Source organism: Trichechus manatus, unplaced genomic scaffold, assembly GCF_000243295.1.
Source record: "Trichechus manatus latirostris isolate Lorelei unplaced genomic scaffold, TriManLat1.0 scaffold00113, whole genome shotgun sequence".
Taxonomy (NCBI): domain Eukaryota; kingdom Metazoa; phylum Chordata; class Mammalia; order Sirenia; family Trichechidae; genus Trichechus; species Trichechus manatus.
In genome coordinates this window covers 9015551-9029446 of record NW_004444049.1, presented here as the reverse complement: position 1 = coordinate 9029446, position 13896 = coordinate 9015551, and the positions used below count along the sequence as shown (strand labels likewise).

The window sequence follows — 13896 nt, the reverse complement described above, 5'->3', positions numbered from 1 at the left end:
CTGCTAACATGTCCAAAGTATGCGGGACAAAGTCTTGCAATCCTTGCTTCCAAGGAGCATTCTGGCTGTACTTCTTCCAAGACAGATTTGTTCTTTCTTCCGGCAGGCCATGGTATATTCAATATTCTTCGCCAATGCCATAATTCAAATGCATCAATTCTTCTTCAGTCTTCGTTATCCGATGTCCAGTTTTCACATGCATATGAGGTGAGGTCATTGAAAATACCATGGCTTGGGTCAGGTGCACCTTAGTTCTTAGTGACATCTTTGCTTTTTAACACTTTAAAGAGGTCTTTTGCAGCAGATTTGCCCAATGCAATGTGTCTTGATTTCCTGACTGCTGCTTCCATGAGCGTTGATTGTGGATCCAAATGAAATGAAGTCCTTGACAACTTCAGTATTCTTTCCTCTTATCATGATGTTGCTTATTGGTCCAGTTGTGAGTGTTTTTGTTTTCTTTATGTTGAAGTGTAATCCGTACTGAAGGCTGTAGTCTATGATCTTCATTAGTAAGTTTAGGAGGCTAGATGTCCGAATTCAGGGCGCTGGCTCCGAGGAAGGGCTCTCTCTGTTCATTCTGGGAGAAAAGCCTTGTCTCTTTCAGCTTCTCTTCCTTGATTCCTTGGAGAGCTCCACGTAACATCAATCTGTCTCCATTTGGGCTTCCTTGCTTGTCTGCCTAATGGACTCCCTTTATATCTCAAAAGTGATTAGTTTAAGACATACCCTACAGGGATATGGCCTCATTAGCCAAACAATCCCAAATGGGGTTACATCCACAGGTATAGGGGTTAGGATTTACAGCACATATTTTGGGGGGGACACAGTTCAATCCATAGTACCCAAGGTGACACCAAGTGGTATACTGGGGACTAGAAGCTTCTGATGCCACTCGGACGCCCCCTACACCCCAGCAACCTCTCTCTCTTTTAAATCGTAAAACCTCACATTTGAGGAGCCCTGGTGGCGCAACAGTTAAGCGCTCCGCTGCTAGCTGAAAGGTTGACAGTTCGAACCCACCTGCCGCTCCATAGGAAAAAGACCTGGCAGTCTGCTCCCGTAAAGAATACAGCCTAGAAAACCCTATGGGGCATTTCTACTCTGTCACATGGCGTCGCTATGAGTCAGAATTGACTTGACAGCACCAGCAACAGCAACACATTTGTCTAGCAGTTTAAGCGTTTTGAAGTATTTTATCTGGTGTTGTCATTGAAATTATGGGCAAAGGGGCCTTGCCTGGTGACCTTAGAAGTAGGTAGCGGTGTTTGGGGAAGAGGCATGACTCAAAGCCCGCCAGCCCTGGCCAGGAAGAACCTGTCTGCGTTCACTTCTAGGATGTACTGTTTTCTAAAAAGTGAACGTTTTGCCCATATGTACTGTGTTCCAGGCACAGTTAAGCATTGCCAGCTACGTTAGGGTGTTTAACCCTGTTTTACTCAGGCCAGTGAGGGCTGGAGAGAGGGAGTAACTGACCCCAAGTTTCTGGACCAGCTGAGTGGCCGGAATTTGAACCCAGACCTCCTGCCACTCTGGTGAATGCAGGGGCTCCCCTGGGTTTCAGAAGGATTCACATCAGAACGGGAATGTGAGCCCCACTGTGCTAGGTCAAGAGATATTGCTGGGGGGTAGTTTAATCAGCTGTTACGGCAGATGACGCTTGACGTAAATATTTAACCATTTTCACTGCACTTGTTCCCCAAGGAACAGGGACAGCAGGAAAGGCAATCAGACTATGTCCCTAGAAGGAATGTGATGGCAAAGCTAAGGAAATTTGAGAGGACCTCTCAGGCCTTTCAGGGCCCAGGGAACCATCTGGCAGTGGGAACCTGGACAGCCCTGCCCTCACCACGGCCCTGGGAGTAGGGTTCAGGCTTTGAGGAAGGGACAGGCCTCCAAGCCCTGGGCTCCAGTGTATAAAATAGCAGCTGACTGAGCCTCTCAACAGGAATCCCTGGGTGGCGCAAACGGTTAAGCGCTTGACTACGAACTGGAAGGTTGGCAGTTCAACCCCCCCCCAGAGGTTCCTCGGAAGAAAGCCCTGGCGATCTGCTTACAGAAGGTCACAGCCTTGAAAACCCAACGGAGCACAGTTCTACTGTGTACACATGGGGTTGCCATGAGTCAGAATCACGCAACAACAACAGTCTTTACCAAAGTTAATCACTGGGCCTTTCTTCCGTGGAGCTGCAGGGTGGGTTCAAACCTTTGCGTTACCTAGGCACCTTGACAGAGATTAACCTGGCCCAGAATGTCCATAGTGCGGAGGTTGAGAACCCCTGGACTACAGGAGTGGGGCTGGTGAACTCCAAGGGCTTTGAGGAAGGCTTCCAAGGGATTTTTACCACCCTGGCAAAGTTACCCACCAGCTGCTACTTGAAAACCCTGTGGGGCAGTTCTACTCTGTCCTATAGGGTCACTATGAGTCAGAATCGACTCAGTGGCAATGGGTTGTTTTTGTTCTGCAAAGTTACCGGTGTCCACACTCCGGCATGCTTTCCAGGCTCAACTTCTTGGATTTTGCTCTATTTCAACTGGGCGATTCGGTCACTGGCCACCATTGGCCGTTCCTCCTGAAATTCTACCTTGTTGACTTCCCAGTCCCACCTCTCCTGGGTCTTCTCCCACCTGTCTGACTGCTCCTGCTCAGGCAGCTTCACAACATCTCCTTCTCCACCTACCCCAGAATTTAGTGGTCTCTGCTTGGATCATGAATTGCTCTTTACACAAAAATAAAATCAACACGCATATGCCTCCATTATAACAAAAACAAAAAAACCAGTTGCCTTCGAGTCATCTCTGACTCATGGCAACCCCATGCCTGTCAGAGTAGAACTGTGCTCCATGGGATTTTCATTGGAAGTAGATTGCCAGGCCTTTCTTCTGAGGCTCTTTTGGGTGCTTTTGAACCGCCAACCTTTCGGTTAGTAGCCAAGTGCTTAACTGTTTATGCTACCCAAGGACTCCTACCTCCATTGTGGGTATGTGTATTTACTACTGCATTACAGAAACACGCAAAAAGAAATTTAAAATAATTGGATGAAAAGTAGAGGCAGAATTTGTCACACCTCCTTCCCCCACCCCTTGAAGCCACCTCGTTGGGTCCTAAGGTCTTGCCTTTGGCCACACGTGGCCTTTCAGACTCTCCTTTTCCCAACCCCTCCCAAGCTGCTCCCCTCCCTTTCCTACTTGGCCGATGGCACCCCCGCCCTGGTTACCCAGGCCAGCGCTGAAACCAGCCTACATTCCTCACTACCACGCAGTCATAAATGCAGCCACGTCTTGCCTCCTAACTGGTTCTGGAATCTCACCTTCTCATCAGCCCTGTGGCCTCCGTTGTTTCTCGTCTGAACTCCTGAAATAACGTCCTAATCTCATCATCTCCAGTTGGCAGGGATCTATTTTAAGCTACTGATTTGACCAAGTTCTTCTGTCGTTCAAAGCTCTTTAGTGGTTCCTCATTGCCTCCAAGATAAAGGTCAAGCTCCTTATTCAGACAGGATCTGGCCAGTCTGCCTCCTAGTTTCCTCTCTCCCCGCCACCTCCAACACTTGTGCTGCAGCAAATGGAATATACACTCTGCGTATAAATATACAGTCCCTGCTTCCTCACCTCCCCCAACACACACTGTGCAGTCTCGCCTGTCTGGGCTTCTATTCATATCCTCCCCTTTACTGCCAATGTTCTTCCCCCCATCCCTGATGTATCCCAGCCCAGCTCAGGCACCACCGCTGATGGTAAACCAGTCCAATTGCTGTTGAGTCATTTCTGACTCCTGGCAACCCGGTGTGTGTCAGCATACACCTGTACTCCGTAGGGTTTTCAGTGGTTGAGTTTTCAGAAGTAGATCACCAGGCCTTTCTTCCAAGGCACTTCTGGCTGGGCTCAAACCTCCAAGCTTTTGGTTAGCAGCTGAGTGCGTTAGCTGTTTGCGTCATTTGCGTCATCCAAGCCGTCCCTTCCTAAATCCCAGCATCATGTTAGGACCCTGTGCCACGCTCCCATCTTCCCTGCAGCCATCTCTATCACCTTCCATATGACTTTGAAACAATCTCTTTATAAGCCTGTCCATCTAGACTCAGTGCTTTTCAGGGACCTCCTTGTGTTCCCAGCACCTAACTCAGTTCCTTACAGAGAAAAGGCATTCATGAATGTTTGCCAAGCTTAATTGAATAGAGCTGGATTGAAGGGTAGATTCGCTAAGCAGATAAGGGGAGAAGGAGCCTCAGGGCAGCTGAAGCAATGTGTACACACACACAGCAGCAGGAAGGAGCCTGATACATAGGTCAGGAGACTGGCTGTAGATGATGCTAAATCCGTGGGCAAGTACAGGAAGGGCTCTGCATTCTACCCAGGGACCAGCGGGAAGGAGGCCGTAATAGCTTTGAAGATAGCAGTGATGTGGTTCGATCTGCATTTTAGAAAGCTCTCTATGGTGGTAGTGTGGTGGAGGGACTGAATTGGAATCACTGTCACTCCTACTTGCGAGGATATGTGTATGGTTGCAACCTAGATGAGAGGTTCTTTTCCCATCGTGCAGATGGGGGAACTGAGGCACAGCTAAGTAAATCACCCAAAGCTACACAAAGTCAATGATGGAGCTGGAGCTGGAACACAGGCAACCCTGACCCCAGAACCTGTGCGCTGAGGCTCTTCATGCCGAGTCTCTGGGGTGGTGAGAGCTAAGAAGACTGAGACAATGCAGTGGCAGCCGGGAGGGAGAAGCATCTAGAATGTAGACCTGATGGAACAAATGGATTCATCCAACAACACATTGAGCACCAACCATGTGGCAGACCATGGAACACAGCGGTGAACTCTAGACCAAGTCTCTCTTCTCGCAGAGCTTGTGTTCCAGTCATCAGGCAAGAAACAGCTATATAAAATAAGAACATACCAGGGAGTGATCGGGTGGTAATAAAATAGTCTAATATTCCGAACCACCACTCATCAGTCAGTTTGCTGTACTGTGGTGGCTTATGTGTTGCTGTGATGCTGAAAGTTATGCCACTGGTATTTCAAATGCCAGAAGGGTCAGCCATGGTGGAGAGGTTTGAGCAGAGCTTCCAGACTAAGACAGACTAGGAAGAAGGACCTGGCAATCTACTTCTGAAAAAATTGGCCAGCGAAAACTTTACGAATAGCAGCAGAACATTGTCTGATATAGTGCCAGAAGATGAGCCCCTCAGGTTGGTACGCACTAAGAAGAGTGGGGAAGAGCTGCCTCCTCAAAGTAGACTTGACTTTAATGATGTGAATGGAGTCAAGCTTTCGGGACCTTCATTTGCTGATGTGGCACAACTCAAAATGAGAAGAAACAGCTGCAAACATCCATTAGTAATCGAAATGTGGAATGTGCGAAGAATGAATCTAGAAAAACTGGAAGTTGTCAAAAATAAAATGGAACACTTGAAGATCGATATCCTAGTCATTAGTGAGCTGAAGTGGACTGATATTGGCCATTTTCAATTGGACAATCGTATGGTCTACTATGCCAGGAATTACAAATTGTTGAATTCATTGTCAAAAAGAACATTTCAAGGTCTATCCTGAAATACAACACTGTCAGTGATAGGATAATATCCATATGCCTACAAGGAAGACCAGTTAATACAATTATTATTCAAAATCACACACCAGCTCCCAAGGCCAAAGATGAAGAAATTGAAGATTTTTACTAACTTCTGCAGTCCGAAATTGATCAGACATGGAATCAGGATGCATTGATAATCACTGGTGATTGGAATGCAAAAATTGGAAACAAAGAAGGATCAGTAGTTGGAAAATATGGCCTTGGTGATAGAAATGACAGTGGAAATCACATGATGGAATTTTGCAAGACCAATGACTTATTCACTGGAGATACCTTTTTTCAACAATGGAAACAACTATACACATGGACCTCATCAGATGGAATACACAGGAATCAAATCGACTACATCTGTGGAAAGAGAATGGAGAAGCTCAATATCATCAGTCAGAACAAGGCCAGGGGTTGACTGCAGGACAGACCATCAATTGCTTATATGCAAGTTCAAGATGAAGCTGAAGAAAATTAAAACAAGTCCACGAGAGCCGAAGTACAACCTTGAGCATATCCCACCTGAATTTAGAGACCATCTCAAGAATAGATTTGATGCGTTGAACACTAATGACCGAAGACCAAATGAGTTGTGAGATGACATCAAGGACATCGTACATGAAGAAAGCAAAAGGTCATTAAAAAGGCAGGAAAGAAAGAAAAGACCAAAATGGATTCAGAAGAGACTCTGAAACTTACTCTTGAATGTAGAGTAGCTAAAGTGAACTGAAGAAATGATGAAGTAAAAGAGCTGAACAGAAGATTTCAAAGGGCAGCTCAAGTAGACAAAGTATTATAATGAAATGTGCAAAGACTTGGAGTTAGAAAACCAAAACGGAAAAAGATGCTCGGCATTTCTCAAGCTAAAAGAACTGAAGAAGAAATTCAAGCCTCGAGTTGCAATAGTGAAGGATTCTATGGGCAAAATATTGAATGACACAGGAAGCTTCAAAAGAAGATGGAAGGAATACACAGAGTTACTGTACCAAAAAGAATTGGTTGACGTTCAACCATTTCAGGAGGTAGTGTATGATCAAGAACTGATGTTTCTAAAGGAAGAGGTCCAAGCTGCAGTGAAGGCATTGGCGAAAAGGCTCCAGGAATTGACGGAATACCAATTGAGATGTTTCAGCAAATGGATGCAGAGCTGGAAGTGCTTGCTCATCTATTCAAGAAATTTGGAAGACAGTTACCTGGCCAACTGACTGGAAGAGATCCGTTATTTGTGCCCATTCCAAAGAAAGGTGAAGCAACAGAATGTGGAAACTATTGAACGATATCACTGATACCACACGCAAGTAAAATTTTGCTGAAGATAATTCAAAAATGGTTGCAGCAGTACATTGACAGGGAACTGCCAGAAATTCAAGCTGGATTCAGAAGAGGATGTGGAACAAGGGATATCATTGCTGATGTCGGATGGATCTTGGCTGAAAGCAGAGAATACCAGAAAGATGTTTACCTGTGTTTTATTGTCTATGCAAAGGCATTTGATTGTATGGATTGTAACAAATTGTGGATAACATTGCAAAGAATGGGAATTCCAGAATACTTAATTGTGCTCATGCGGAACCTGTACATAGACCAAGAGGCAGTTGTTGGAACAGAACGAGGGGATACTGCATGGTTTAAAATCAGAAAATGTGTGTGTCAGGGCTGTATCCTTTCACCATACTTCTTCAATCTGTATGCTGAACAAATAATGCAAGAAGCTGGACTATATAGAGAAGAATGGGGCATCAGGTTTGGAGGAAGACTTATTAACAACCTGCATCATGCAGATGACACAACCTTGCTTGCTGAAAAGTGAAGAGGACTTGAAGCACTTACTGATGAAGATCAAAGACCACAGCCTTCAGTATGGCTTGCACCTCAACATAAAGAAAACAAAAATCCTTACAACTAGACCAATAAGCAACATCACAATAAATGGAGAAAACACTGAAATTGACAAGGATCCACAGTCAACACCCATGGAAGCAGCAGTCAAGAAATCAAACGACATATTGCATTGGGCGAATCTGCTGCAAAAGACCTCTTTAAAGTGTTAAGAAACACAGATACCACTTTGAGGATTAAGGTGCACCTGACCCAAGCCATAGTGTTCTCACTTGCCTCATATGCATGCGAAAGCTGGACAATGAATAAGGAAGACCTGAAGAAGAATTGATGCCTTTGAATTATTGTGTTGGCGAAGAATATTGAATATACCTTGGACTGCCAGAAGAATGAACAAATCTGTCTTGGAAGAAGTACAGCCGGAATGCTCCTTAAGAAGTAAGGATTGTGAGAATTTGTCTCACATACTTTGGACATGTTATCAGGAGGGACCGTTTCCTCATCATGCTTGGTAAAGTAGAGGGTCAGTGAAAAAGAGAAAGACCCTCCACTAGATGGATTGATACCGTGGCTGCAAGAGTGGGCTCAAACATATCAACAATTGTGAGGATGGCGCAGGACTGGGCAATGTTTCGTTTTCTTGTACATAGGGTCGCTATCAGTCAGAACCGACTCGACAGCATCTAACAACAATATTCTGACGAAACACTGGGGGCTACTTGAGTCTGGTGATCAGGGAAGGCTTCACTGAGGATGTGACATGAAGCTGAGGTTCGAGTGGCAAGAAGGAGCCAGTCATACAGAGTCCTTGCGCCGAGCCCTTCTGGCAGGGGAAACAGTCAGTGCAGAGGTTCTGAGGTGGGCACGAGTTGGGTCAGGGTGGCTAGAGGAGAGAGTTGTTCCGATGGGACTGGGGAGGCAGGCTGGGGCCAGATGCTACACAGCTCTGTGGGTTATTATTCCAGGTGGATGTGAGGGTTTAGCAGGGGAGACATGGGGTCTGCTTGGCGTTAAGAGGGTCACTCTGGTTGCCACGGGGGCATGAATGAAAGCAAGACACCACTGGGAGACTACAGCTATGGTCCAGCTGCAACATGTGGACTTGGGAGCAGAGAGGAGGTGGCAAGAGATGGGCTGTGAGCCTGCAGCGGATGAGGAACAGTGGGGGCAGCCAGAGGAAGACACTTAGCCAGCAAGAGAGAAAAGATCCAAGCTCAGGATCCTGGAAAGGCCCCGGTGAGGGGCAGGAAGAGGAAAGCGGAGTGGAGGGAACAGGAGGAGAGTCGGCCATGGGGAAGGGGCCGCAGTGTCACAGGTTGCTGGGAGGGCCCCGAGGTAAGGGACCAACAATGTACACTGGCCTTGGCGACCCACGCTGTCCTGCAGGAGTGAGAGAGAGGAAGGAGTTCCAGGTGCTGATGAGCAGGGTCCAGGCTAAAGGCCAATTTTGTGGACTTGTCAAGTGTTGGAGGCATGTGCAGATTATGTATGCACCTTCAGAATTCTCCTGGACTGTGAAAGAGCTGCTGACCTCTGGCCCCTGCCCAGGGCTGCCCTCTCTGCTGATGTCCCTATTCCCCATCACTGTTCTCTCCCTAAGCAGAGCACACAGTCCTCTTCCTACTGCTCAAACACTCAATGTTTCCCTAGAAACAAAGGCAGTCGTGCAAGCCCCAAGCAGGGCAAGCAATGTTTATGTAGATGACAAGACCTCAGTGGGCTGGGGCCCAACTTCGCAGAGGCCCATTGGGGTTTCTTTTGGGCACCATTGCCTAACGGAGTGTGCGGGTGTGCGTGTGTGCATGTGTGTGTGTACACATCTGCAGTCAGGTGTGCTTGCAGGGAGGCTGGGGCGGGCCTGCATCTAATCCTGTCTCTCCCTGCAGGACTTGGCCTGGGCCATCAGCTACTACTCCCGTTTCTTCATCACCTACATCCCTTTCTATGGCATCCTGGGAGCCCTCCTCTTCCTCAACTTCATCAGGTGCCTGAGCTTTGCTGGTTAATCTCTAGGGCCTCAGGAGCACTGGCAATTATGGGGGCTTTGGCATGAGGGCCACCTGAAGGCCCTACCTCCAGCCCTGGAACCTCACTGGGGCTCTGGCTTGACCCCTGCCTCTGCCCTGGGCTGGTTGGGAGAGTGGCTTTGTTCTCCCCATGGAGAGCCCCGTGGGGCTGCCTGAAGTTCCAGCACTGAGCTGCGCCCTCTTCCAGGTTCCTGGAGAGCCACTGGTTTGTGTGGGTCACTCAGATGAATCACATCGTCATGGAGATTGACCGCGAGCCCTACCGTGACTGGTTCAGCAGCCAGGTAAGTTGCCAGCGCCCTGGGGAGCCTGGGCCTGATGTCATGTTCTCAGCCCCCGGAAACTTGGTTCCCGTGAACCAACCCGGGCCCACACTGGGCTTCCTCAGGGCTGCCTTCCCATGGTAGCCACAGGGTTAAGCAAGAAAGGGCAACGGGCGGCCTCTGGAGGGACAGGTGGGGACTGGGGACTCCAGGCAGGGCGGCTGGCATGGAGGCTGGCCCACCCCTCCACGGGGCTGCGAGACCCTGGTAAGGCTGAGGCTCATGCGAATGAGGCCTTTGGGTCTTCCTCGTGCTCTCGGCCACTCCTCCCCTTCCCCTCTGCAGCTGGCAGCCACCTGCAACGTGGAGCAGTCCTTCTTCAACGACTGGTTCAGCGGGCACCTCAACTTCCAGATCGAGCACCAGTGAGTGTGGGCTGGCGGGGCCTGGGGGCAGCAAGTGGTGGGAGGGCACTTCCCATGCTGGGTTGCACCTGGGGGCAACCTGCCCCCTGACAAAGTCCCTGCCCCAACCCTCGATCTGCACCCCAGCCCCACAGAGGCCAGGAGAGAGGCTCCCTGGTGCTGTCTCCCAGGGGCAGGGCGGTGTCCCCGGTCCTGTGCCCCATGGTCATAGTGATAACCACCCCCGTTTACAGTTTACAGAGCATCTCATTTGATCCCTGAGGCTAACAGGGCAGGAAGATTGACCCCACTTTATTGATGGGGAAGCTGAGGCCCAGCTAGATTAGATATGCTGGGCATGGAGTGGAGGGACTGCCCCCCAGCCTTCCCACCACCCCTGCAGCCCCTCATCCTTGTCTCACCTCCTGTCCCTTTTCCTCCGTTTTCCTCTTCTCACACTCCCCCTCACCCCCCAATCCATTGTTTCCATTTCCTTTTTGGAGAAACATGACATTTTGTCTCTGGCCATCTAGTATCTTTCCACCTGCCTAAAGCACAAACACCTTGTCCATAAACAGCCCCACCGTCCCTCTACATCCATGCCAGCCGACCGCTCAGGCAGCCCCAGCTCCACGCAGACCCCGGTCCTGGCGTGCCCTGCTCCCTGGGCTCCAGCCGGCCTGTCTGGACCCAGAGAGGGTGGGGGCAGGGCAATCCCCTGGGCCTCTCATGCTCCGTACCCCCTGCCGCTCTTCCCAGCCTCTTCCCCACCATGCCTCGGCACAACTTCCACAAGATCGCCCCCCTGGTGAAGTCCCTGTGCGCCAAGCATGGCATCAAGTACCAGGAGAAGCCGCTGCTGAGGGCCCTGCTGGACATCATTCAGTAAGGGACCCCTTGAGGCCGGTGGAGGCCGCAGGCAACTCCCCGTTCACCTCTGGGACAGAGGGAGGGGTTGGGGTGGGGGCTGAGGGGACCGAGAAGCACATAGTCAGCCCCCAGCAGGGACCTGGGCCCTACCCAGAAGCAGCTGGGACCCTGTGGTGGAGACAGTGGCGACCACTCCAGAGGCCGCATCTGAAGCCTGCCCTCCTGGCATGGACCCCCTCAACCGGGGTACCTCCCTTGCAACTAAGACTGTCAGGAGTTGCCTGGGAATAGGGGTCCCTCCCTGGGGAGCCCTGAGCTAGCAGCACTGCAGGCCCCAGGGATCAGGCACCCCTTGGCAGCCATGCCCTGGAGCTGAGAGGAAGCACCTGCCCCTCCCAAGGGCTCCCCCATCCTTCACCATCCTGGTCCCTGACCCCCTACCCCTCTCTTCACAGCTCCCTGAAGAAGTCTGGGCAGCTGTGGCTGGATGCGTACCTCCACAAATGAAGCTGCAGCCCTTGGGCACCCGTTGCGGGGGAGGGGGGTTAGGCTGGGTGGTGGCCGAAGGGAAGGGTGGGTTTTTGTTCTGAGGGTACCCAGGAGGCTGAGGTACACACATCGCTCACGGGCGCCATTTTTGGTTTTCCCTCTTTCTCCTCTCCTTTCTCCCTTCCCTTCTGCCTCCACCCTTGCTCATGGAGCCTGCCCATGTTAGCCTGGGCCCTCTCCCAGTGCCTCCTAGCCCCTTCTGATAGGAGCAGAGAGAGGTAGACACGAGAGGTGTCTCTACCCTGCCTCTGCCCCCCGCCCCTGAAGATTGGATGGGACCAGAAGTCCACTAATGCAGACTGGGCCCCTGCTGGCAGTCCGGGCACCGGCCTCACACTCCCTTCTGCCCCTCAGACTCTTTCCTGGGGTCTGCGGGGTGGGTGCTAGTCAAGCAGATGGCTACCTGCACTCCAGGCCTGATTCCACATCTGTCCTGCCCTTCTGCAGGGAGGTGTGCCTTCTGCTGGGAGGTGTGCTTTGTGCCCCGCGCAGGCCAGCTCGGATGTCTAGAAACACCCGGGCCTCCCTGCAGGCCCAGTTTCCCTTCAGATGCCCTAGGCCCTGATTTCAGACTCCTGCCTGCCTGGCAGCCAGCTCAGGCCCGGGGCCTAGGGACTTGCCCTCCTCTACCCCTACCCACTCCACCTCTGACCGTGGGCCCTAGCAGGTTCCAGTCCATCTTACCAAACTCCAGAGCCCATGATCTTGGGACCAAAAGGAGAGTCACTCACGTGGGCTCAGCAGAGGCAGTGGCCAGGTTAGGAGCAGGCAGCCCACCTGTGGGCTCGGGCCACCCCTGGGTGGATGGGAGACCTGAGCTTCGGGGGCAGTCAGACCCCACCTTCCCCAAGTGCCCCCAGCCAGGCATCCCAGCCAGCCCAGGACCGTTGGGCCAGGTGGAGTTGGGCCCTGCAGGGTGCTGGGGGCACTGGAGCTGGGGGTGTCCTCTTTGCCGCTCCTCATGGGGTTCCCCGGCTCTCTTTCCTGTCTTTACTCTTACTGTTATTTTAACCTTGTGCTACAGGATGCTCTCTGATAGGGAGATGGCAGGGAGGCTGGGCCTTGTGACAATCTGTCTTTTACCACAAGCCCCCCATGTCCTGCTTTTGGGAGGGCAGTGGGCAACAGAGAGATGGAGGGAGTCTCTGGGCGAGGCAGCCCTGAGGAGCAAGGGGAGTGGGGGGACCTGATGAGGGCGGAGGGTGCTGAGATGAGATGGGAGAGGGGCTGAGAAAGTGTGAAGGGTGGGGGAGGGGAGCCTGCTGCCACTGGAGCTGCTGCATTTAAAAATCTAACCCACTAACCAATATTTAGATTCAGGGAAGGGGGGGCACATTGAGCTTAGAGTGGGAGCACCCACATCTAGTGTTGACAGACCTTTGGGTTGCCATGGCAACACAGGCCTTTCCCTGGCCTTCCACTGAGGAAACAAGCCCAGGTAGCTGCTCACTCCCCTAGAGGTGGACTAGATCTGTAGGGACCTGATCTTACTTTTTATCGCGTTGCTTCCCTACCCCTGTGTTTTCTGGAAATAAAAGAGATAATTTTATTCTCACTGCCTTGTAGCTCAGTATACAGTCAGCCTAGGGTGGATGGTTGATGTGCTTCCTGCAGGCCAGGCTCACCACACACAAAGCAAACCCACTGCCATTGAGTTGGTTCCTGCTCACATCTTTCTCCCGTGGAGCGGCTGGTGGGCTTGAACCGCCGACCTTTTGGTTACAAGGGCTTTAACCACTGGGCCATCAGGGCTCCTTCACCACACACAGGCATCCCTTTTCCTCGCCTCCCCCTCCCTCCCTTGTGGTCATCCTACCCAGAGCCCCTGCTGTCTCTGCTCTCAGAGAACATACGCTCCCCTTCCCTGAAATGCACTCTGGGCCAGGAACTTTGTGCAGGTAAACCAGCCCACCTTCCTCCCCAGGTACCGCCTCAGCAGCTGATGCAAACCCAAAATGCTTGCCAGAGCTACATGAAGCTTTCCCGAACGTCTCCAGAGGGCAGCAATGAGGAGCTTACACAGGTTCCCTTCCTAACATCCTCATTTCCCTTCTCTCTCCCCATCGCCCCGAGCACAGCCTGTCCTCATCCCTGGACCTACTGTCCTTTCATGACCCGGTCCACAGCCTCAGGTCTACTGGCTTCTTCCAGCCTCCCTCCACCCATCTCCTGAAGATCACAGAGCACTGGTGGCACTTGGAATCCCAGTCTTCCTTAGGATCTGTCCATCTTGTCCCTGTGCTCACAGGATGGCTCATTCCATCCTGGCAGCCTGGGGGGAGGCCAGGGTCACCCCATCCCAGGGTCACTGACTCATAAGCAGTGGCGCAGAGATTGGGTCTTAGGCCTGTCTGACCCCAGAGCCT

The 13896-nt window shown here is 51.3% G+C and overlaps 1 protein-coding gene across 3 annotated transcripts in view; it reads left to right on the top strand.

Moving 5' to 3' along the window:
* The window catches only part of FADS2 (fatty acid desaturase 2), a 61891-nt gene extending 48812 nt beyond the window's left edge, over positions 1-13079 (top strand). For 2 of the 3 annotated variants that reach the window (XM_023738264.1, XM_023738263.1), the window contains exons 8-12: positions 9304-9401; positions 9632-9728; positions 10053-10132; positions 10871-10996; positions 11437-11488. In XM_023738264.1, the coding sequence (XP_023594032.1) occupies positions 9304-9401; positions 9632-9728; positions 10053-10132; positions 10871-10996; positions 11437-11488 (453 nt within the window). Of the gene's footprint in view, positions 1-9303; positions 9402-9631; positions 9729-10052; positions 10133-10870; positions 10997-11436 lie in introns of all 3 variants that reach the window. The other variant, XM_004383858.3, reaches the window with a different exon arrangement.
* The last annotated feature ends 817 nt before the right edge of the window (positions 13080-13896 follow it).